Source organism: Columba livia, chromosome 25, assembly GCF_036013475.1.
Source record: "Columba livia isolate bColLiv1 breed racing homer chromosome 25, bColLiv1.pat.W.v2, whole genome shotgun sequence".
Lineage (NCBI taxonomy): Eukaryota > Metazoa > Chordata > Aves > Columbiformes > Columbidae > Columba > Columba livia.
The window spans coordinates 3,244,928-3,270,413 of NC_088626.1; the positions used below are offsets into that span (position 1 = coordinate 3,244,928).

The 25,486-nt window shown below is 44.4% G+C and overlaps 1 protein-coding gene across 9 annotated transcripts in view; it reads right to left on the reverse strand.

The window, feature by feature from the left end:
* The window catches only part of LRRTM4 (leucine rich repeat transmembrane neuronal 4), a 308,260-nt gene that overhangs the window by 106,366 nt on the left and 176,408 nt on the right, over nucleotides 1-25,486 (reverse strand). For 7 of the 9 annotated variants that reach the window (XM_065041045.1, XM_065041046.1, XM_021280913.2 and 4 more), the window contains one exon: nucleotides 23,543-25,089. In XM_065041045.1, the coding sequence (XP_064897117.1) occupies nucleotides 23,543-25,060 (1,518 nt within the window). In that variant the 5' untranslated portion in view covers nucleotides 25,061-25,089. Of the gene's footprint in view, nucleotides 1-23,493; nucleotides 25,090-25,486 lie in introns of all 9 variants that reach the window. The other 2 variants (XM_021280941.2, XM_021280942.2) reach the window with 1 other exon arrangement.

Here is a 25,486-nt window from a genome sequence, read left to right on the forward strand (position 1 = left end):
AACGTATTGTGGGGAACATGCGGTTACTAGAATAAAACAGGTCTAGATACAAAACTGAACCTGAATTTCTTGATTCTAAGTAATATTCTCTGGGGAATTGGTTTTTTCTTTAAGGGATTTGATTTTTCATCATTACCCTCTGTTCCAATATTGGAGTAACTACTGCCAAACTTCACGAAGTATAAAAATCTTTAAGCTGTGAATGCTAAGCTCACGTTTTTTAATAATAACATTCACGTAGAATAATAAACAGCCTTTCAAGTGGAAAAGTATTTTCTTATTAAGTGCAGATTAACAGTGGGATTTTTTTTGTGTGTTTTGATTGCCTGGTTAGTGGCGTATCAAGTTATATATAGTATTTTGTAACAGAAAGCTTTGCTTATGACAAAATATAATCTCTTTGCAACGCTAGCAGCATTAAATATCATTCTCTAAATCACTTCCATGCCAGTGACATTTGGTGACACTGAAGAGGATGTCTCTTCCAAGTTCTATTGAACCTAAGGAGTAATACCTACAATTTCCAGTGCTTGGTGATAATGTTTGATATTCCTAATTAACCATGAGAAATCCCCTCGAACAGCCTCTTCGCGTCTCCCAAGCCTGCGTGAGAACATATGGAAAGCTCAGCCCATGCGACTGGAGGATGGTACTGAACAGATTTCTCGCAAAGCCCGTTGGAGGGTTGTCGTGTTTCCTATCGCTGCTGGAACACAACGGTAAGGAGAGGAAATTAAAACCCCTGGTAATGACTACAGTGTTTCCAACACCATCCTGAGGCACCGAGCAGCACATCTGCATCTTCTGGAACGCGGCTTGCCCATTAGAGCAGATTTATAGAGGGTCCCTTTCTGTTCCCTTTTCTTAAAGGGAAAACAGAAATCTAAGTGTTCTTTAAAGGAATTTACAATTCATGTTCACAGACTTGGAAAAGAATTAATTCCAGAAAGTCTGAATTGACACATGCAAGCTTTCCAACACCACTTGCCTTTCTCTTCATTTAATTCCATTCTCCTCTCCTGCTTGGAGAGACACCGGACTTGCCAGGCTCCATCAACCAAGAGTCCTGCAATATTAACAGCGCTCACCTTTTGGCCCATTATTCAACCGAATTTGACCACAACTGACTCCATTTGTTTCTTCCTCCGGCTCACCCGTGAATGCTACGGATGGTTTGGGGGTTGGGTTTGGTTCGGAGGGGTTTTTTTTCCTCACTTTGTTTTTTTTAAGCTGGCCTAGAACCAAACCACCTCTGACACTGAGCCAGGTACCGACACGGCCAACGCAGAACCCAACACGGACAAGAAACGCAACCCCAAGGTACATAAAGAGAACCTCACCATTCACAGCTGCATAGAGCCACCAATATGTGCTCAAGACTTATTTAATTAGCAACTAGAAGGATATATCCCAGCCTCACCAATTACACAAAGACTTTGGCCTCCGCGCTGGCCCGAGTCACCGCGGCAGCAGCCGTGATGATATCTGATTTATTTTATTCACATTATGCACTGGAATAGACTTTGAGCTCAGTTTTAGCGCTACAAAAACAGGATGTTAATCACTATCTTTCTGACAGAACACATATTTCACCCTTTTTTTCCCCCCTGCTCTATAAAGGACATCACATCAAGCAAAGGAAAACAAAGAGTGTGCCCTTTACTGGCCGAGTCGAAGCGGCGGTGACTACAAGGTGGGCAAAGCAACGACAGCTCTTGCACCGCAAAGAGCTGCGAGAGGGATGTCAAATCCTGAGCAACGAGCAGGAACAGGAGCCAGGAGAAGCCAGAAGGCAGAACTAGGCCCTTACTGCTGCCTTCTCGTTACATCTAAATAAATCGCTTCAGACCAAGTTAGGAACTGCGTTTGCTTTGCAATGCGGGTTACAGAGAAATCCGAATCAGGAGTTAGTCTTAATTATAATTACAAGCTAAGTGGTGCGTGCATAAATAATGAATCCTGTGCCACCCGTTGCCCGGCTCCAGTTGCTGCTCAGAACGTCGCGTTATTTTAAGGCCCAATTACCAGCTGCCCCAATTCCCACTTGAATAACTAAAAACCCTGCCTGGGCATTCTCTGTACACTCAGGTTCAGTTTTGCTGTTTGTAAGCAATCTCACTTCTTTTTCTGCTCTATGATTCAAGCTGAGATAGAACCCTGAAATGCTAATATAACACAAGGAATAATTTCATTCACCCCTCAATAAATGATAATCCAGCCCAGGCTTCAGGAAAATACCTATTTTGTTGTGGTGGTTATTATTCCGCTGTCTCCTACTCAAGATGGATGCTTTGTGCTGTTTGCACTCTGATTTTGTAAATGCTCATCCTTTTAGTGATGTTTTCTTGATAACGGAATGACAGAACCAAAAAGAAGCAGCGATGAAGTGAAGGGAATATGAGCTACAAGAGGCACAGGGAGGTGCAAAACTGATGGTCTGACCAATAGCTACAGTCAGCAATGACAAATTATATCTGTGTTTTAGTTAGTAAACATGTTAACTGGCTCCTCAGGCTTCTGAAATGTAACTTGTTTATCATTTCAACAGCACAGGAGTTTTCTTGTTCATACACCTTGGACACCACATGTAAATGATGGTTTATATTCAGCAAAGAGTTGCTCAAACAGTTCAAGGGCAGCTAGTAGGGAAATGAAGTTCTGCATCTCCTCCTCAAAGGAGGTAAATACAGCTAAAAAACATCCAACAGGTATTGGCTCCGGCTTCAAAAATCACAAAATCCTGTCCATTGAAGCAAGGACAGGCAGGTAATCGATTCCCTTCCACATAAATTCCTTTCACCGAATTCCCTACTGGACTATTAGTGTTCCTCTACTCGCTTCAAATGGAATATTGGTTCGGCGAAAACCAACAAAAAATAGCTTCTTCGACACATTATTTCATTTTGTCTTCAGCTTCTGCATACCCAGGAAACACATGTGGATAATGTTGTCAAAGGGAAAGCTTCTCTTCAGTCTGTTCCCTGACACAGAATCCCAGGATGTCAGGGGTTGGAAGGGCCCTGGCAAGCTCATCCAGTGCAATCCCCCCATGGAGCAGGAACACCCAGATGAGGTTACACAGGAAGGTGTCCAGGCGGGTTGGAATGTCTGCACAGAAGGAGACTCCACAACCTCCCTGGGCAGCCTGGGCCAGGCTCTGCCACCCTCACCGGGAACAAGTTTCTTCTCACATTTAAGTGGAACCTCCTGTGTTCCAGTTTGAACCCATTGCCCCTTGTCCTATCACTGGTTGTCACCGAGAAGAGCCTGGCTCCATCCTCCTGACACTCCCCCTTTAGATATCTGGAAACGTGAATGAGTCCCCCCTCAGTCTCCTCTTGTCCAGCTCCAGAGCCCCAGCTCCCTCAGCCTTTCCTCACCCGGGAGATGCTCCACTCCCTTCAGCATCTTTGTTGCCCTGCGCTGGACTCTCTGCAGCAGTTCCCTGTCCTGCTGGAACTGAGGGGCCACAGCTGGACACAATATTCCAGGTGTGGTCTCCCCAGGGCAGAGCAGAGGGGCAGGAGAACCTCTCTGACCTACTGACCACCCCCTTCTAACCCACCCCAGGTACCATTGGCTTCCTGGCCACAAGGACCCAGGGCTGGCTCATGGTCACCCTGCTGTCCCCAGGACCCTCAGGTCCCTTTCCTCTCCTCCCAGCTTGGTGTCATCAGCAAACGTGCTGACAGTCACTCTATTCCCTCGTCCAAATCATTGATGAATATATTGAATAACACCGGCCCCAGCACTGCCCCCTGAGGCACTGCACTAGATCCAGGCCTCAACTGGACTCTGCCCATTGACCACGACTCTCTGGCTTCTTCCCTTCAGCCAGTTTGTTTCTGTTAAATAATTAGAATCCCTAAAAATCCAGCAATTGTGGCATCCAAATTCTAGTCTATTTTAGAGATATTATTAACTTCGTATTTGACTAGGAGAGGATAGAAAAAAATGCAAATTATTATCTTTAGCACAAATTTTCATCAAAAGCATGAGTTTTTAACCAGCCCTCATTAGTATCCACGACAGATGCATATAATGGTGAATTTCCATATGCAGAAAAAAGAAATAAGCACAATTACTTTCATCTCATAGCTAAGGAAATTAAAAGCATCCATTTCTTTAACTTGGTCAGAATAAGCCCTTTGTAATATTCCCATGATCATTTGGAAACTACTGCTGTAAGTGGAAGAAACAAAGCGTGCTTCTGCATACATCAGAACACGAGGAGGTTGTTTCTTGTAACTAATTAGAAGGCACTCGGATTTAATAGCTACAACAACCGTTAAGGAGCACAAAACTAAGATAAAGTCAATTTAGGTTTAGACGAGACTAGACAGTCTATACAAAAGCCAGGAACAGGTCTCAGATCTCGAATATCCAATTTGGCACCAGGCTATAAACTGTGCTTAATCTTAAAAATATTTATCAGTTGCCCAATCACCTGTTAGTCTCTGGTTGTCAAGGCAACGGGCAGTTATGAACATCTTCTTCATTCCTGAACAACTTTCGCAGACACACTGTGCCCAAAGCCAAACCCCCTGACTGCGACGCAGGGCACCCGTCGGCCCCGGTGACACTTTGGTGACACTGTCGTCACCACCCCGGCACCGCTCGCGGTTTGCGGGGAATCTATTCCCCTCCTGATACAACACACAATTTTCAGCCAGAGCTTCTAGTCCATCCAAACTCGCTCCCTACATGCACACGAGTTGACGCCTCCGAGCGCTCGTTCGTCACGCTCAAATCCTACTTTTTGGCCGCTAAACAGCAAGTTTTCCACACCCGACCCTCAGAGAACTCGGTGGCGGCCAAAACCTGCCCTGGTTTCTCATTCTGGGATTCCAGAAGTCACTCCTATAGCTTGGAATTTTCATTTTCATTACTAAAGGAACTACCCAGGCGCAGCCCCATCCTCATCCTCACTTCTCGACAAGCCTCATGCGTGAGAGCGGCTTTGAGGATCAATTAATGCCTTTTGCTTTGAAATTCTTTGAAGATGAGCCAGCTAACTACACCTGGATGGAGCAAACATGAGTTCTGCAATCGCATCAGACACACTTATTTTGGAGGCATGTCGGCCCTTCCTTTTAGTTTCTCAATAAAATCTATTTTTTTAATGGAATACCATCCAAATCACTCAGTGTCAAACTGGGGAGAACAATTCTGGAAAGTATGTTCCAGGCAGATATTTATAAATTCACTGCATTTGACAAAAAACGAGCATTTTCTGATACTCGCTGTAAAGAATGCAAAACCCCAGCCAGGTGCTGTGGTTCCCCAACCAACCCCGTGCCCACCACCATAATCCCCGCAGCTTCCACGCACTGACATCCTGCATTTGCACCGTATTTGTATTTTCACCTCCTCTTCTTTAAAATAGAGGAGAAAAAAAAATGACAAGATGAAGAAACGAGAGACTTCCTTGCACATCTATTACCCTTCACCTTCTGTTCCATCTGCATTCCACCCAGAAAAATCAAGTGGTAATTTTAGTGTGTGGCTTTGAAAAGCAGAGCGAATTAAGAGCAACTGTTAACCACAAGTGTGAATATGGCAGACAGGAGAGGAGGCCCCATAAGAAATACAGATATAGCAGCTTTTTCCATAAAGGGACAACATTATTTCACACAATGATGTAAGAGCCGGGGCCTTTCAGCTCCATCATACAAATGCGGGTAGATCAGCTGAGGCCATAAGAAACTCTACAAGCAAAAAGATGCAAAATAATGGACCAAACAAGACAGAAAAATTCTTCCTCATTATCTGAGACTGCCTTAAATGTGAAGAATGACATTTTAGATCTGTGCATGTTTTACAACATTACCTATAACATGTTTAGTGATTTTTGGGCAGTCCTCTCTAAAGCAAGCAAACCTCAGTCTACAACCGAGGCACCAACTTTCACAGGTTTCTTTACCTTTCAGTTTCATTATCTTCTAATTTTTGAGCAACGAGGTGGAGGAGAAGCTCCAAACAACTCTTCTCCACATCAGTCATTGCTGAGAATACTTTAATCACGCCTCATCCTAGTCACCTCTTCCCTGAGATTGAACACTTCCAATCTATCTCGTGCTCTAAAAACGCTGGGAAAGCAACAACAATTCAAGAGCAAATACGAATACAGAGCCATTTGCAGAAGGAGTGGGGACTATACTTGACTCTTGGTGTACCTATAGATCTATGGATTGTCAGGCATGAGGGCTATTTGCAAAGAGCTTGTGAAAGCAGCAGCTCGGGGCCTGGACAAGGCCGGGGATGGAGCTCAATGGGCCCCTCTGTTCCTAAAGCGCTGGGGGTGGGAACACCCCGTGTCACAGCGGGAAACGTTGACCTGTTCTAGAGAGAAGAACAGCAGTTCTGGGGACCTTACGCAGTTACCGTGCCATTGCGATAAATTGTTGTGGCCTAATTAGATCAAAGGCGTTGGCTGAGGGAATGGATTTCAAGAAATGTGCATTTCATTCCAATGCAATCACACGGAATGGATTCGCTCAGCACGCTCCTCGATCACGGGCCTATCGTTTATTCCTTCCCTCTGTATCTATTTCCCTTCTCACCGGTTTGTTCCTTCTCTTTATAGCAATTCCCATTCGGGTCAATGGTATTAACGTACACAACAAAGTCTCATACGCAACTGGGCCTGGAGGTGCTGCTGCAATATCAATAATAACCACAAACCAGCCTCAAGTGACTAAAGGAATTGATTACGCAGAATATAAAGAACACATTTTACTGTCATGATGGCAAAGAGAGATCAACTACAACCACAACACCTGGGATTATTTTGCAAACAAATTCACGACAGTAAGGGGGGAAAGGAAAATTCGCTGGATAATTTATTCACAACGAATAATTCCTCCAGCTTTAACGGTAATACATAATTACATACCATGATGGAGTATTATGTATTAGTTGGGGTACTAATTAGTTAATGTTTGTACAGCTTCCTGAAGATGTAATGTGCTTAAGCATTATTATTAACTGAGGAGCACTGAGTTTTAAATAACTCAGAGCAGTATCACCTACACTCTTTCCAAGAGTTGAATATGGTGTCTGCTGATCCTTTGTCAAGAAGATTCACGGCACAAATGAGGTACTCAAAGTACTAACAGCCTCCTTGTTGCTGAGCAGATCGGAAGCGAGATGATTTATTGCCGTTTCAAGGGATCATTCTTTGAAATAGAGGCGGGATTTTATCTGACACACGCGAGGTGGCAGAGGCCAAAGCTTATCGGGTAAGATCAGACCGATTCTTGATTTCACAGAGCAGCAGAAGCTTCCAGGGGCTTCCGAGCGTTACAGCAGATGCTCGGTACCTGATAACTCAAGGAACGAAGCCAGACAGGTGCCTTATATTGATATTTCTTAACCACTCAAAAGCCACTAGATACAGCTGTACTTGCACAAGCCTGAGCAACTTACTATTCAATTCCTGCAGGAAAAAACACCAAAAACCTATTTGATGTTAAAAGCTTCTGAGACTCAGAAATAAAGAACTCTGAGGAAGTGCAGTATTACCATTAAGAAGGGCTTTTAATTTAATAAAATCTCCACTATACGCAAGACAAATGTAACTTTGCCATAAACATCACAGGTTAATATGCTCCGAATAACCATTCCTGATAGCGCATTGCTTTTGTTTTTGAGATGAGAAGTAAACCTAATGGAAATTTGCCATGTCAGAGCAGCCCACTATCATTCGCAAGACGCTATATTGGGATTTATAGCTGCCAAACTCAGCGCAAAGGACACTAATGGAAGCAAACACGCCTGCACTTGGATGCTAAAAGAAAGGAGGATCGGTTCTCATCTGCAAAGGCCAAGCCCGTCAACTCCTGCCTCTGAACTTCTGCAGGAGCATCTCACACTAAGATTCTCGGGGTCTGGACCTCACAGGTGCCTCTGCCACATGTTCACGGCCCAAGGAAACGCTGAATAAAGCCAGTTGCTACGCTCAGCTTTTTGGTGCATACAGGGTTCTAGCGGCCGTTTATGAAGTCAGAAGATTCATTACACAACTCGCAATCACATTCAGTTCCTGACAGTCTATTTGTGTACATACATTACTCTTGACAGATGCTAAAACGAACGCTTCCTAAATCAAGTGCAGTGTGAAAATGAAAATCAAATATTTTACGTTTAGATGAGTCATTGCTATTAACGTGTATCTGGATTCTTCTGGGAGTCTAACTGCACAATCTTATCCCGGTGTAGTTTTATTTGATTCAGAGGTGAACCTACCAGAACCAAGTGCTGGATTGTGCTGTCTGGAGTTCAAGTTCAGATGCCAACACAAAGCAAGGGGTTTGGTGCAGCTGACGGCGACCGGGTGCATCAGCGCTCCGGGTGCAGTTTAAACCATGCAGAGGATGAGTAACGGCCACGAGCTCCAAGATAGAGATGAGCTGGCACATTTTCAAGCCCAAATTAAGAATTTAGGAAATTGCGCTTGCGTAAGTTTGAAGCGAATACATTCCTTTTTCCTCTAGATTTTTCATCAAGATGTTACAGCCATTGATGCAGCTTGGTTCATTCAGCAGCAGCGTGGCCGCTTTGTGCTTAATTCAGTGGTGTAGCACCTTGGCTATATAAAATTTATTGATGAGCGTAAAACATCATTTTAAAGATCCAAGCGACCTCACATCCTCACCGGGACACAATTAACAACAAACTCCCGCATCCGCAGCTCAACAGGCTCTTCCATATGGAACTTCGGTTAAAGACCAGACGCCGTGGACATAGAAACAAGGTTTATTTCTAGCATTATTCTTGAGGATTATTTTTGATGACTCTTTTGACCCAACCTTGCGTTGCCCCAAGACAAGTCGCGCCTTGTGATGAAGGCCAGAGCTCCCACCCGATGGGGAATAGACGCAGCAACTGTGCAGAGATCGCACACGTCTCTCTAGCAGAGATTATGGCACCAAGTTAATGAGCTATTTGATTACTCACAATTTTAGGAGCAAAATCACTCCGGAATCCTACACAAACACACAGATGTCATTCTGCAAGGAGTCGGATCGGATGATGCGCATTGCGAGTCACACTCGGCTGCTTCCTAAATTAAATACGAGAAATCCAGAGCATCGCTAAGGAGGTTTCTTATTAATACATTGTCCTGGCACTGCAGGAATACACCAGGTTTAAGGTTGTCCTGTACCACCTTCTTGCAGTGGTTTCATCTGTTAAGTTGGTTAAAAATAACGTCCAGGTCATGCAAATAACTGGCTAAATATATGTACACAAATGCTGTAAAACCAGCACGCAGCCAACACCGAGACTCTCTTGATGACACAATAACTTAAAGACTTAGCAGGAGACAGGCCTAATTCTAGTACATAAAGTAGAATAAGGTCAATAAAACCTACACGATTGTCTTTAAGTGTATTACCTTTCTTTCTCCAAGAAATTTTTCATTAAAGCTTTAATAGCCCAGTCATCCATATAGCAATAACTGAGGTTTTTTTAAATCCTTGGTTAAAAGTTGGTGCCCTCTAGCCAAAAATCAAGTGCAGCATGTCACTTCTGATAGTATCTATTAGTATTACGAATACTTTGGTGGTTTCCTAGTAGCACTTGTTCACACTTGGTTAAATCAATAAGCAATTTCCCCATTCGGATGTAATATACAGTAGCTGTGACAGGAACCAGATGGCTTATTCTACCTGCAATTGAGTCGAGGATTTTGCAAAAACAATAATAAGAAGAATAAACAGAATGAATTTTGTCTATGGACCAAAAAATACCCTTTGCTTAACTCCTCTTGTGCTACCCGCCGCAGCAATACTAAAACGACCAGTAACCAGTGTAACAAGGTAGTGGAGAAGGAGGGACTCCGACGTCCAACCAAGCCTCAGAGCATCTGAAAAGCGGATTTACCTCCCTACTAGTCACCCATTCCAACTCCTAAAGGACTCAAGGGAAGTCACGTTCATTATTTAAAGCCCACATGAGTTTTATTTCTTGAAATCTTTTTATTAAGCATTAAGGAAAATGAGATTTGTTCAATTAAAATATATTGGTCAGCACTTAAAAGAAGAAAGGCCAAAGCCCACCACACAATTACAAATAAAAAAAGCCTTCCTTATCAATATTCCCTTCTTTTTTCTGTCCTTTCATGACTTTTATAGGCCTGAGCTGTTTTTTATTCTTAAGTGTCTCTTCTTTTCTCCTTAATTTCCCTTTAAACAACCTTGATAGCCCCCTTGTTCAAGAGCGCGTTAGTTTGGTTTCCCTTGTGCCTTTTCCGAGGCTGTTCAGGCAGCCCCAGCTCCATAATTCCTATTTCCTAGCTGTGTGTTCTTAGCGAGCGTCCCATGAAACCACAGCGAGCACCGGAGAGGTATATGTTTGCAAATGACATTTTCAGGTGCTGTCTGCTTTGCTAAATGGCAGCAAAAGCTAAAGACTAAAGTGAAAAGGGCAAATTTATTATTATTTTTATTGTGGAGGTGAGACCCCAGAGGGGGAAGCACAGACAGACTTGGGAACATCATTCTCTCCCAACTTTCTTTATGAAATTTGGCATATTTAAGAGAAAACATCTCTCATCTGTTTGGCATATGTTGAACAAGTATCAACAGCTTGGGACAGGCTGTAATGTTTTGTGTATTCATTTGCATGTAATTTAGTAGAGACCGAAATAAACCACACAGCGTTTCAAACCTGAGCTTGAAGGAATAACTAAGTCTTTAATTCCTGGTATGCCCATCAAAACTGCTTCGGCACTGGCCTATTTGTGCAAATATTGCTTCTTTTTGCTGTTGCGATCCCGTGGATCAGGAACCTCGAGTTCTGAGTGCAACGCAAATGCAGACAAATACTTCCATTCATCCTTTAAGAAACTACCTGAGAATCAGCAAGCGCTTTTCACATGGCCGGAACACTCGAGCTTTTCATGTGTAATTAACAGAGCTGGATTTCAACTGACAAATTGGAGGTAAGATCTGATACGGTTTTTACTAGATGCCAAAGTATTGCAGGAGGTCAACAACTCAACCCGATACCCTTCCCCTCTGCCTGTACTTTGCTCTCGTTCAGCTCTTTTCCTGGCTTGCAATGACCATTTTGTGAGTTGATCGTACAACACTCAGCACCACACAGCACGGCCAAAATGGGTCAGCACACCCTATACCAGCATTATAAAGAGGTTTTCAAGGTCTTCCTGTAATTTTGGAATGAACGGCACACCCTAATTTTCATTTCTAGGCTCCGTTTCCATAAATAGTTCTTGTGTCCCATTTCTGCTACTGCACATATAAAGCTACAGTTTTACGATAAGCCTGTTCTAAAGCAGTTCAAATTGAAGGGGAAGAGGATGTCTGACCCGAACGGCTCGTTCCTCAGATCCTGGGAGCACGCAGATCATCTCCTAATTGATCTGTGCTCGTTAAGAGGATCCTCCTGCACAGGTACCCGAGGGACCGGCGGGGCAGGAGGGACCTGGATTTACACACCTGGGCACGTTCCTGTGCGTTAATTAAAGAAAACTGGACAGACGTGACGACGTTCTAAAATGGGAACCGGACTAGAGGTACTGGGCGCATGGATAAAGAGAAAACTTAGTTTAAACCTGGCAAGTCCTGATCCTGTTGTCTGTCTACACGGTTAAACCACAACGGGCATGAGAAAGGAGATGATGAAAATCAATGTATAGGCGAAAGGTCTGGGTAACAGCACAAGAGGAAAAAGTCGTGGAAAGACACAGCGACTTCACAGCCAAGTCTCTAGACTAAAAAAATCAAAGTAGAGTGATATTTCACAGCCTGGCGACCTGTCTGGCTACCAGACAAATATTTCACCTCATGAACCCACCTGTGTCCAAAGCAGCACTCTGTACGTGGTGCACGAGCTGAGCAAGAGCTTAGATACTGAAAGGAGGGAGGGAGAAAACAGCAGTGGGAATGCAGAGTCCTCTCATGCCTCTATGATGCTATCACAGAATCCCAGAATGTCAGGGGTTGAAGGGCCCTGGCAAGCTCATCCAGTGCAATCCCCCCATGGAGCAGGAACACCCAGATGAGGTTACACAGGAAGGTGTCCAGGCGGGTTGGAATGTCTGCACAGAAGGAGACTCCACAACCCCCTGGGCAGCCTGGGCCAGGCTCTGCCACCCTCACCACGAACAAGTTTCTTCTCAAATTTAAGTGGAACCTCCTGTGTTCCAGTTTGAAACCATTGCCCCTTGTCCTATCACTGGTTGTCACCGAGAAGAGCCTGGCTCCATCCTCCTGACACTCCCCCTTTAGATATCTGGAAACATGAATGAGTCCCCCCTCAGTCTCCTCTTGTCCAGCTCCAGAGCCCCAGCTCCCTCAGCCTTTCCTCACCCGGGAGATGCTCCACTCCCTTCAGCATCTTTGTTGCCCTGCGCTGGACTCTCTGCAGCAGTTCCCTGTCCTGCTGGAACTGAGGGGCCACAACTGGACACAATATTCCAGGTGTGGTCTCCCCAGGGCAGAGCAGAGGGGCAGGAGAACCTCTCTGACCTACTGACCACCCCCTTCTAACCCACCCCAGGTACCATTGGCTTCCTGGCCACAAGGGCCCAGTGCTGGCTCATGGTCACACTATAGTCCAATAAATAGAAATTATTACAACGAAAAGGAAAAATGGGAGGAAAATCATGATAAAACTTTTCATGGATGATGTGATTTTTTTTTTTTTCCTAGAAAATTTAAGATAGCCTTGTAAAACATGAGGAGGGAAATAACACTTCAAACCGCCTTGAATAAATGGACAGCAGCAGAGCAGCAGCCTCTTCTAAGGATCCTTTCTGTATAGAAACCTGGCGAGTTCAAGGACCTTCCTTGAAGAAATCAGCTGAGGCTCAGAGGTGGGTGAAGTAAAATAAGGGGGGAAGGGAGGAGAGAAACGCTTCAGATGATAGACCATCAAATGGATGAAGAAGTAGAAATAAAATAAGAAATCAAATGAGAACTGACTCACTGGGGACAGGTGGCAAGCGGAGCTTCCACCAGCTCTCTGTTTGAAATTCACGCTGTTGTCTGATTCAAAGATGAGGATGAAATGGTCCCAAGCAAACGCTTTTAAAAGGAAACAAAGCAAACCTTGCATCCACATAATTAGCAATCAACACAGGAGAGAGGAAAACTATTTCAGTGCCTACCTGAAAGAGAGTATTGCAGCGTTCTGAAACAAAGGCACGGGAAAAGCAGCCGGAAACAGCGGCTTGCAAGGAGAGCCACAGATAGAAAGATTGATGCCGTAAACATAAGAGAGGAAAGGTGGTTTTTCCCTTTCCCATTTTTGAAAGATCTATAAAGACTCTGGAATTCAAAGAACAAATTGTGCGCGTTATCTGTAAGTGCCGTATCCATCCCTAAATGACACATACAGCAGCACACGCTTTGCTCTTCCATAAACACAGCGACTCACAAATGGGGCATTTTTCGCAATAACTACTTCCATTTGAATCCATTCTGTACTGAAGCCAACGCCGTGCAGCGTTTCTTCTCTCTGGGAGAGGAGGACGGTGGTGCAGGTGCGCTGCTTTTGTGGGCTCGAGTTCTAAGGCTTCCTAATTGGAGGGAAATTAAGTCTCATTGCAAGACTTGCATTTTGCACACAGGCCTGTCTTGTTCTGAGTGACGGCACCTCCACCATGGGTGGATGCAAAGATATATATGAAATGTGCATGCGAACAATTGCACAAGTCCGAGCTCTCACCCCCATCTGGAGAACTTGGATATCAGAATATCCAAAATGAGACCTCTAAAAGCGAGCTCGTTTTTCAACTGGAACCGCCTGACTGATGGGCCCCAAGTCTCTACTTTTCATCTCAGCATCAAATACCAACAATTATAAATTATGTTTTGTTCACGGAACGTTTCAGCCTCGTTTCCCTGACTCAATAAACTGCTGTTTGGGTGAAGCAGACATGAGTTTTCTGAGGTTTTTATTTGCTTTCTGACTGCAGCTCGTTTGGGTACGTTTCAGATCTGGCGTGCATTTGTAAATAGCTTATCAAGAATGAATGAATAATTAATGCACGCTGTAAGAAACTATCAGAAATCACATGTGACCTCTTATTTATGTGCTTATCCCGGTTTAAAATTCATCAATGATTAACTAGTACTTTTTAACGCTGTTATAAAATGTACATATAGTAATTAATTGCTGCGTTAAGTGTGAGATATGGTGAGCCAACACCCCACATCACCTGCTGATTTAAGAGTCAAAATAACAATGTATTAAAAAATTCATTAAAATAAAAATTTAAAAAAAGAAAAAAGGTTGTAAACAAAGGTTGAGAGGCTGGAGAAGCAAGCAGCAAACTTTCAATTCTTCAATGGAACACACCTGAAAACCTGTTGTTGGGTCACTGATTCCCTCTGGTCCTCAGATAAAGCACTGGTAAGCATCACGTTCTCCACCCTCCGTTAGATGTTCCAAATAGCCGGATATTTAAGGCCCACATCAGCTTTCTCTTCTGTTACACTTGTGTATCAATAAAAACAAGCATTTTCTTCTTAAAAACAAAAATGGAAGTGTTGGCAGGGGTAGGGAGGATCTGAGGAGAAATCCAGGTTGAAATTCAGTACCTCAAACAACAACCTTGCTGCTACCAGTAATGATGAATAGGAAACAGCGCAAGCCCTGATTAGAAACAAAGGTATTTCTACTTTATACATATTGGAACGAATGAGGGACAAGTCTCTTTATTCCTCTGAGCTGAGTTCAGGTGGATGCTGCAAGTTTGGATTAATGTTTCACTGTTACTTAAGAGAGGGAACACGGAATAGTTAAATCATTCAAAGGCACGTGGTATGCAGGGTTAAACCCGCCCCACGAGTCCCCGCTGAAGGCAGAGTTAACACTCGCTACGAACAAACAGACACATTTTCAAAAGGAATATTATTTTTTCCCTTTCTATTTCCCTTTGCTATTTCTGCTTAGTGATGATCTAACATGCTGTTATAGCTAAAACTAAAAGATAAGACTCTAAGCCCTTTCAGGTAAGGATTTATTTCATAGTAACGTTCTATGTCTATAAGATACATCTCAAAGCAGGACCTTGGCCGTGAACAGGAATTCTAGCTACTGCACATTTAATTCCTAAAACTGTCATTGATTAAAGTGAAAAAAGCATTTGATTTTCAGAAATGAAAGCATCCCTAGGAAAACTGGTGACGTTCAAGTCAATGCAAACTTACATTACACTGTTCTAGTGATGTGCCTGAAATGGTATTTAACAGTATGATAAACATGGAACAGGAGGAGGAGAGATGCGCTGAAAACTGCTTATTTCAGCAGGTTGGATAAACAGATATTTCCCTGTAAGGATCCAATTAACACGTAATTTTCCAGTGGGGCTGTGTCAGTCTCCCCGGGATCCGCTGGGTTGTGTCTGAACGGCTCTTTGCGGAGCTGCAAACATCCCCACATCTCCTCAGCCCCATATTCAACACCAGGTACGTCGTCCTCTCCCATCAACTTCACGTCATTGTGCAGAAAGGGATGATGTTCACAGCTGGACAGGGTGGTTTTCATTGGGAAGGTTATTAACCCTTGGAGCAAATCAGCAGCGAAGTGGAGGTTTCTCTCTATGTCCCCAAGTGACGCTCTGAAGCCACTTTTTAGTCCAAATAAACTATTGGTTTTATAAACAGTGGTACTTGGTGAAGTTGTGTGGCCCTTCATACACACAAGGCAAAGTGGATACCACACTTCCTTCTCCACTTCAATTCCTTTTATGTGTATCAGGATTAAATCTCCTCCTTCAATCTTGATTAAGACATGAGAGGAAGTGAAAAACAAGACATTACTCTTACCTATTAGTTATAAACTGTGTGGAAAATTCACTGAAGCAACGTTAATTCAAGTCCCTTGTCTATGACAGAAAAACAAAGCCTGGACCTTGTTCTCACAAGCTAATACAATAAATATTTGGGAGCTAATCACAAATAGAAAAAGGTTAATCAATTCCTCAGCCTGTCGAAGCTTCGCACACACTGGGACTCCTAATAGATTCAACAAAGAAAAGGCAGCAAAGAAAATACCCATAGATTTTGTTTTCAAATAGAGATTTGTAATAATTCTAAATCACCAGTGGGTTGCAAAAACATACAAACTGCCTTCGCTTCCCCGCTTCACTTTGCGGGCGACATTGATGTGGGTTTTTAAGCCAGAAGCCTAACGTGTGATTTCGAGGCTCTGAGAAGGAAAATGATAATGCTGGGGGGAAAAAGGGATCAGAAATTTACATTAAAATCAAGCAATTTCACTGTGCTGCGGAAAACTACGAGGACAAGGGAACACCTGAGTAGCTGTACGTCGGGCTCTGTTGCATGTGAATACAGTATAGAGGTTTTAAAAGAACTAAATAGGCATGTGCTAATAGCGGAGCAAGACAAAGCGGACCACTCCAGACTGGCTTTTATGGCAGGAACAAACCAGAGGCAGCGGGAGTCCCTCAAGGCTTCAGACAATACTTTGTTCTTTTATGTGCGAGTAGTAGCTGAAGCCCCAGCCCCATTCTGTTGGGCACCAGGTAGGAGGAGAGGGAAAGGCCGCGGTCCCAGCCGGGCCTGGGTAAGCAGAGGGGAGGGCAGAGACTACGAGACACGAGGCATTTTCAAAGGTTTAAGGATTGCTTTCAACGTTCCAATTCTAATCAAAGTCAACGTGACCTTGCTTTCCTTTTTTCCTTTCGACAGCCTGCAATGAAACCGTCTCTCCCAGCTCACACAATAAATTAAAAGCAGAGTTGAGAATGGTTCCTCAATGTTGCGGCCTCCAGCCAGAGCTGCCGGTGGTTGCCTTGCTCCCCAGGTCACATCCTCCAGTCTTGGACCTGCATGGAATCTCTCTCTTATATATTCCTGAAGCTTATTTAAGCCTGAATTACGCCCTGACACATCTCTGTGCTCAAGAGTTCACCTAAGAAAGTGGTAGTTCCTTTGTGCAATGGGAGGAGCAAAGAGGCTCCGGAGCAGCTAAGATCGAGCCTCAGGTTCTTCAACAAATTAGAGCTCTCAAGGGTGCACAGACCCACATTCAATCGCCTGATGGGATCCTGCACAATGCAACCTGGGCACGATGCTCCCAATAGCGTCATTTCTGCCTCATCCTCACCCCAGGGCACAGAGCTGCTCTGAAGCCGGGGAACATCCAGGGGCAAACAGAGTTTGGGACAAATTCCTGGTCAACTTCAGTATTTTTGGCATTTCTCAGTACTAAGAATGAAAAGAACTGTAATCAGATTGTTTCCAAACGATGTTGCATCTCCAGTTGTTCCAGCCCAGCAACGATGAACCTTCTGAGGCGGAGACTAAAACTATATTAAGAACACAGAGGCTTCTACTTGCACAAAGTCTTGGATGAGACACGACATTATAGATGGAAATCAAATTATTACTAAAACACATTAATCTTAGGACTTGTTCGGCATGTTCTGCTACATGTTAGTGAGTGTGTGTGTATATACAGACACTGAACATCTGCCCTGACCTTCAGTGCTCCTTAATACACATTCCCTTAAATTAAATGGATAATGACAACTGAGAAAACAGATTTCTCACATGTTCACGTAATGTGAGAAGTGCGTGGTAATTAACCAGCCTTTAAGAATGACACTGTCCATTATTTCAGGACAATCAAATAAGAGCAGAGCAGTGGAGTCTGAATGGGAAGGCCCGTGTCAGATGGACAGTAGAACAATAGCTGGTTTGCCATCACGGACACCAAATTATTGCAGGAGGGGGGAACGAAAACCTATTTATAACCTGTCAGTCTCAAGAAACCACAATTATGATGATTTAATTAACACATGGAGAGGTTTCAGGCAATCACTTCATTCTGAATTTAAGAACTAGCACGTTTCAGGCCCAAGATGATTTAGAACATTAACAAATGCCAGTTGAACCAGGGCAAGAATTTGATGGCCTTGTTGCTTCCTTTTAAAGCATCTGTCATGGCACAAAGATAATCCAAATGGACGTGTTAGTGAAAGAGGAGAGCAGTGAAGAATCATCGGGGGTTTCACAGGCCATCACACGAAGGAGAAGCCGATTTTTAATGTGAACCAAGTTTGAAAATGAGCAAAACCACACAACTCAAGTCTATTCATCAAAGACACTCGATTCACTGGAAAAGTCTGGAAAAAAACTAAGTTAGGGTGTGTGAGAGCGAGAACGGAAACAGAAGAGGAAATATGGAATCTTTACAGCAAAGAGCTGTTGCATAAGATCATGATGCATGAAACATGGGTGGAGATCTTGCTGTAGCCAGAATATGGGGAGAGATTGGAGCCGATCAGCATGTTCTGGCCTTTCTTGCCTTCCCCATCCTCGCACGTGGCACAATTCCCACCCAAGTGCCCACGACAACAGTACGGCTGATAAACCCAACAGGAAGAGCTTTCTATTTCCTTCTGCCTTCAAAAGGCAAAGACAAATTCATTAGGCCAATAAGCCAATATTCCCATAAAATAAGACCCTCTCATGCCATCCCTGAATTTTTGCAGCTAGAAAGAGAGACAACAAGTGCCAGGAAATCCCTCTGAATTGATCCGGACGTCTTTTTAGTGTGGACGGAGAGATCTACAGGCAATCTGAGCCTACCTGGCTGCACAACAGGCAGATGTGATAAAAGCTGATTAGTGTCAAAGACGTTCAGTGCTGCGGCCCAGCTGTGTTCAGTCCTGAAATACGTGGATTGAAATGACCGTAACTGGGATGGTGGGAGCGCTATAAACACAAATCGCACAGGAATTGTTCGTGTCCGAGGGTTTCCAACATGGGCAGCGTGATGGGCTCGGAGCTCTGGCTGGTACCAGCCTGTCTAGTTCAAGTCGACATGATTCTGGAGGAGAGTTTGAGGAGTATTTCCAGCAGCACGATACTTAATAAGATCAGTCGCCTCTTTTTGAGCATTTTGTGTGTGTGCTTAAAAGAAAAAAGCAAACTAACCAAACAAAACCAACCGTCAAATGAAGGAGTTCAACGGGTTCCTTGGCTATTTCTGTCAGCATTATCCCTCCTGGCATGAGCTACATAATGGACTAAGATCGATTTTTGTTCTCCTCCTTAAAATACTGGCAGCACATCAGAGTCTGAGAAATGCAGAAAGGGGGGGAGAAAGGAAAAGAGAGATGGAGAGGGCAAACTGCATCTGTCACAATTCTCCTTCAGAGAGCCAGAGCACTGATTAGAGGAGGAATACAACTACTTGCTTTTCTTTTATAAAGCTTTTGCGCAGGAAAATTTGCCCCTGTGTATTTCTTGCTACATCCCTAGCGCTGTTAGAACACGACTTTCTGTACCCTGACATTGTACTCGCCATGACACGCATGTGATGCTGATGGATTCTCTGAACAGTAACAAAGGCAAATTTCTACCTCTGGTCCTAATCCTGAAGACATTTCTAAAATTTACCTTCTCCTCAACCCTCTCCCTGGCCCTGTGCCTGGAACAGTTCACCTCCGAGCCACTTCTGGCATATTTCTTCCAAATATACCGCAGCGAGGAGCAGCGCTCTCAGCTCAGCCCTTGCTTACTCTCCCAGGACAAACACGGAGCTTATGACAGAGTTTCATGAGATTGATTCACCCTTCAGTTTACAACTCAAGCAAGGATTTAAGGTCCATCTGTAATCGTGGAGAGGTGGAAAAGGAGAGGCAAAGAGCCATAGCACCAGATGTGAGAAAGCTACGTTAACATTGCCCATCCTACAGCATTCCAAAACGGTCACGGGAAAGACAACAGAAACGATGACCACGAGCTCTCTAATTAACAGATGCTGCTTCCCATACTCCTCACTCATCGTTGCCCATGTTCCTCTCTTCCTAACGCGATCACCTTCCTTTTGCGTTGCCCCAAGCTACGATGAACTTCCATCTCTGCCCCAAGTCCTTGCTGAGTATTCCTTATAGAAACATGGGGCTGGTGACCAAAGGAATTACAATCACTGCTCTTAAAAATATCATGAGGAATTCTCTCCTGAGGCCGCAATATCCCATAAGCTCACGCTTCTTAAATTGAGTCACAGAACCTTGGACCGAACAGCATCTGGGCCACGGAGACTAATATTGTCTTTTCTTTTTGCATCTCGTTCCAAACAACATAATAATGATATTTAATAAATAAACAATAGACACCAGTGGCGTGTCAACACTTCCTTTAAAACCAGGCTTAAAAGGAGCAGGTCAGCAACAGCCCACGCATGTTGTTATCAATCCATCTCTTCCCACTGGCAAGAGAGGAGGAAGCAGAATTCAAAGCGAAGAGAATTTTGCATGACTGCTATAGCATGGATGAGTCCAAGTGACAACTGCCCTGGTTTTCAGCCCAATGGAAAACGCGGCAGCGTCACAGCGGAGATGAACTTGTGTGTGAACAGGTGGGCCGGTCTGCCAGGCGCTGGGGTGTAGTGAGACACGGAGACGCTCAAGTGTCAAAAGTAACTCGCAGGGTCTGTGTCAAGCGTCTCTCCAAGGGCTGCACATCAGCTGTGCTCGCTTAACACGGAAAAGATGTTCACTTGTTTGGTTGGTTGTTGTTTGTTTAGTAACTGCCAGCCTGAGAAACGCGAGATAAATAACCTCCCAGTGAAAGGAGGAAACGTTTTTGCAGCAATATTCCTTTTCCCCATATACCTTCATAACGTGCTATATATGGATATTTTGTGTGTGGTATGTATGAAATACATAACATAATAGCTTGGTTTACGAACCCACTTTTTATGGCTCCCAGATCTTCAGCAAATGTACAAATAAATATGAAAGAGAGAGGTAATAAGATGCACATGCACAAAGCAAACACCAAAATGAGATAGCAGCAGACTGCTAACGGGATGGCGAGAGCCAAAATCATAAGCATCCAGTTATTTTAGCAACCCTTGCCAATAGACTAAATAGAATATCGCAGGCCAGGTGTCGGTGATTATAATCCCAGCGATGCCAAGAGATTTGCTCCCATTTACAGCAAGCCTGACTTTGGCGCTCGCTCTGGAGCACAAGGAATAATTCCGAAAGCGGGAGGTGAAAACGAGTCGCACAAACCGTCCCTGCAACTCCTCAACTTGCAGCACAAGGACCCACCAAAGGGCGAATCTCCTACACCCGCGGTACTGTGGTACGTGCTACAAATCTCACTGAACTTAAAACAACAACAACAACCCCCCCTCCTGCTCATGTGTGTTGCTGCTGTGAAAACAGAACCTGCATAAATACCTAAACATGTTGTTTCAAGGCCAGTTCTGCCATGGAAAACAAGTGGTTTATGGACGAGACGAGCTGGATAAATCTGAACACAAAATCATGGCTGTGAACATAACAGGTGTGTTCACACGGCCCCAGGCCACGCTCAGAAAACATCAATTATTACCAATGACCAGCAACAGAGTACGTTGAGGCACCTTTCCCAGGTGAAAAGGGAACCAAGCCATTCTCTCTTCCCCAAAATACACACAAGTTTTGGACATCTTAGCTGGTACAGGTGCATGTGCGAATAGACATGTGAAAGTAGACAATCATTAGAAAAATATTCATTTAAAAGGTAAAAATCAATGAATTCTGAAGTGCCTTCATTTTGATAACCAGCCACTCTCCTCCTCTCAGGGCTCTTTTTTTGGGAGAAACTTCATTCTGAACACAATGAATGAAAAACCTCCAGGATTGGCCTGAGCTCCGTTTCGCTCACACAAAGCCATCCTTTTCCCACAAGCACGTAGCTCTGGGTAAATGAGCGCATAACGAGATGTTCCCTTCCCCTCACTACCCACCTGCCCAAATAGAAATCCCTTCCACTGCTGAAGACACCAAAGGATTCTTTTCCTACCATTTTTAAGTACTGTACAGTGCATATCTACCCTTTTACAAGTGGAACCTTGTAGCTATGGAGACGAAAACTGTTAAATCCAAGCTGAAGATAGTATTTGAGTGGAGGCTCATGGTTGCTACATGTGCCTCCATGATCTGGGAGGACTCTTCAGCTTTTTATCCATCATAATTGAAATTACCTGAATTTCGGTCTCCCAAACAACATCACATATTCCCTATCTACCATGCACTACAATCGTGATCCAAACTCCGTTCCAGGTTATGGGTTCAGTACATGGACTTTCAGATTCAGCTGTCTTCCATATCAGCTTGCTGTAAATTAAACGGCGTTTTATTCAAGCTAATGAAACTTCAGCATGAAGAGACAGCCTTTCAAGTCAAATTAATGCTCCTGGTGACAGCCAGTGAATATCCTGAATAACTTTGTTAGCATCAGTTACTTTCTACTTGTGCTGCTACAAGAAAAACCCCAAACCTTCAATCACAAATACTGGTGGAAATGACAACGGCATGACACGTTGTTTTCTTTTTTGCAAATAAAACTGTTCCAGAGGAAACAACCTTGAAATATACACCTTTTTATTTTCTCTTGCCCTCAGGCTCCATGAGCAGCAAGAGATTCCAGGTGTCAAATACGAACCACCTTAAAGATGCTCTATTGTCACAAAGTGAGAACGCCCACTTGGAGGACACGCAGACCCTGGAACTGCCTGGCAGAGACATGGGCAGAACTCACACAGTCAACCCCAGTTTTCCTCAATGGATAGAAATACAGGCCCATTCAGCACTCACAGGTAGGACGGACACAAGCAGGGAAGCAACATCAACCGCGCTCCCCTAACACCACGTCACGGGCAGGATTAAGTTCCAAGTACTGAAGTGTCATTGCTCAAATCCCTCTCACCACGCAGAGCTAAGCAATGGAATTCACAAGTAAAAATACATAGTAAGTAATCGACAATACAGCAAGGAAAAGAGGTATTTTCTTGCCAAAGCTGAAAAACAGACACAAGAAGCACCGAGAGCTTTTCCGATGTGCATTTCCCACGTTGCTGAGTCAACGCTGTAACGTGACCTTAAGCATAGGAAACCATTAACTCCAGTGGAGTTGTCTCTCAGGCTAAACCTTCACTGACCACTAAAATGAAGTAAAAATCACACCCAAGAATCCCCCTCTCACAACCCAGACATTTGCAAATGTGCTGTTTGACCTGGGGCCTAACTCTGGGCTGCCGTTGCAAGTCTCTTGGCTCCCGGTTTACTCCTGAACCAGACGGAAAATGCAGAAAAATCTACGATATTACCTTTAAATAGGCCACATACCCCTCAAGATTTGACGTGAGGTCTGGAGCAAAGAGGTTTCTAGATGTATTTTTGAAACAGAAAAGCTTCTCAAACTCCCCTGTTTCTACCAACACATTAAAATGGGACTCACAGCCACTGCTAATAAATGGCTACAAGTAGGAGGAGAATAACACTCCAAATGCCTTTTATCACAGCTGTTTACTTCAACTTAATCTATTTTTAATTTAGTTAAGTCGGAATTGCTCAAAACCATCACCAGCACCTCCCTGCCCAGCAGCATTTAATGAGATAACCCCTTCTACCGAGCAAACCCAAAAGCGAAAAACTCTCATTCATTTTTTCTAGCGTTTAGAGACACCTCAAGAGCTTCAAACATTTACCTCTCCTTCCCAGCAGCTGAAATGGTTTTAGGAGGATCATGGTTCATACCTCACATTCCCTGGAGCCAGAGATGGTATACGTGCAGGGCCCAGATCCATTAACCGATACATCCATGGTCTCAGAGTTTGTTGGCTTGTAGTCCACGTAATACTCCTGTAAAGGGGAGTTCATTTGCCTTTCAGACTCTCGAGCCTTTTTCCTGCGCCTCTTCATGAGCGAGTGCTGCTGGAGCTGTTTCATGCTGGCCGGGTAGCGCTTCCATGACACGTAGATGACCAAGAGGATCATGGCCACGGAGAGGAAGAGGGCGACGCTCCCGGCGATGATTTTGTGAAAAGAAACGTGCTCGTACTCGGGCTCCAGCCCGGGCGTCGGGAGCTCTGCAGACGGGCTCGGCACAACGGATGTCGGCTGATTGCTTTCCAGTTTGGAAACGGTAGGTTTAGGAATGAAGATGGGTCTCGGGGGGGTTTTGGGAGCCTGGTACGATCTTTCGGTAACCACCACCGGAATTTCGGCACAGATGTTATATGTCTCCACAGCATCGCTCACTTTTTCACCCTGGATGTGTTTAGGGCCCGCACATATCATAGTGCTCTCTTTATTTCCCTTGAAATTCTTAAGCCAAGTAAACAGAGGGCAAATGCTTCGAGTACATTCCCACATATTTCCGGACAGAGTGATGGAGATGAGCGAGATCCACGTATTGATGGTCTCCTGAGAGATGTTGGTGAGTTTGTTGGAATCCAGGTTGAGCTTCTGCAGGTTGGGGAGGCACTGGAAGGTCCCAGGCTCTACCCCTGTAAGGTCATTTCCTGATAAATCCAAGTTGTGCAAGGAACTCCAAGTCCACGTTAACCCTTGGCTGATAGACCGGATCCTATTCCACTGCAAATAAATCGAGCGAAGGTTGAAGAGGCGTGGAAAGTGGGCAAAATTGATCTTAGAAAACTGGTTGTGCTCCAAGTGGAGCTCTGTCAACTTCAAAAGGCCAGCGAAAGCATTACGGGATAAGCTCCGCAGGCGGTTGTAGCCCAAATCCAGAAAGTCGAGGTTTCGGCAGTCTTGGAAAACTCGGATGGGCACGGTTTTCAGCGAGTTGGACCGCAAATGCAAAATCAAGAGTTTACGAAGGCCCTTGAACTGCTCAGACTGCAACACCTGCAACTTGTTGTAAGAGAGGTCCAGATTGCGGAGGTTGGGAACGGGGTGAAAGGTTTTGTTGTGCAGATGGGTAATTTTGTTGGAGCTTAGAATTAATTCCTTCAGCCTGCGGATGCCCTGAAATGCATCCTCATCCACGGAGCTGATGTAATTATGGTCAAGATAAAGCCATATGAGCTGATTGAGGCCTGCAAACTGATTCGATTTCAGCTTCTGAATGCTGTTGTAGCGTAACGATAAGCCTTGGGACCCTCCAGAAATGTTCTGAGGGATGTCCCTGAAGGCGTGGGATTCGCAGTACACGATCTTGCCATCGCACCTGCAGTTCTTGGGGCAGGCTCGCTGAGCCCCCGCCAGCACCACCAGCAGCACCGTGGGAAGCAGCACTAACGCCACGCTCATGCCTCTCAGCCGCTTAATTAAATGGAAACCTAAAACATTAAAAAGAAAACATGCGCGTTGGAAAGCTATTAAAATAAATCGCCGACAGATTACCAAGGTCAATGGGGTTTCTAATGAAGCATTAGTGAAGCGGTGGATTTGGAACGCAACCTGTTTGCCTCCTGTCTTGCACTTTTTGCTGTGTAAATGCCTGTTGGTGGTGTTTCGGCTCTCCTACCGCACCACCACCAGCACCACTCGTGATTCAATGACTTGTGTGTGATTGATGAGCCCTCAGGAGGACCAAGAGCCTCTTCTCTCTTCGCCTTTCTCCTGTACATCTTCTCTCAACGTAGCTGGTATATCCTTATCGCTAGATGCTGAGGTTTTCACAATAAACATATTTGTCAAGTCACTGTGCTGAATGCTCCACAGTGCTGGAAAGGA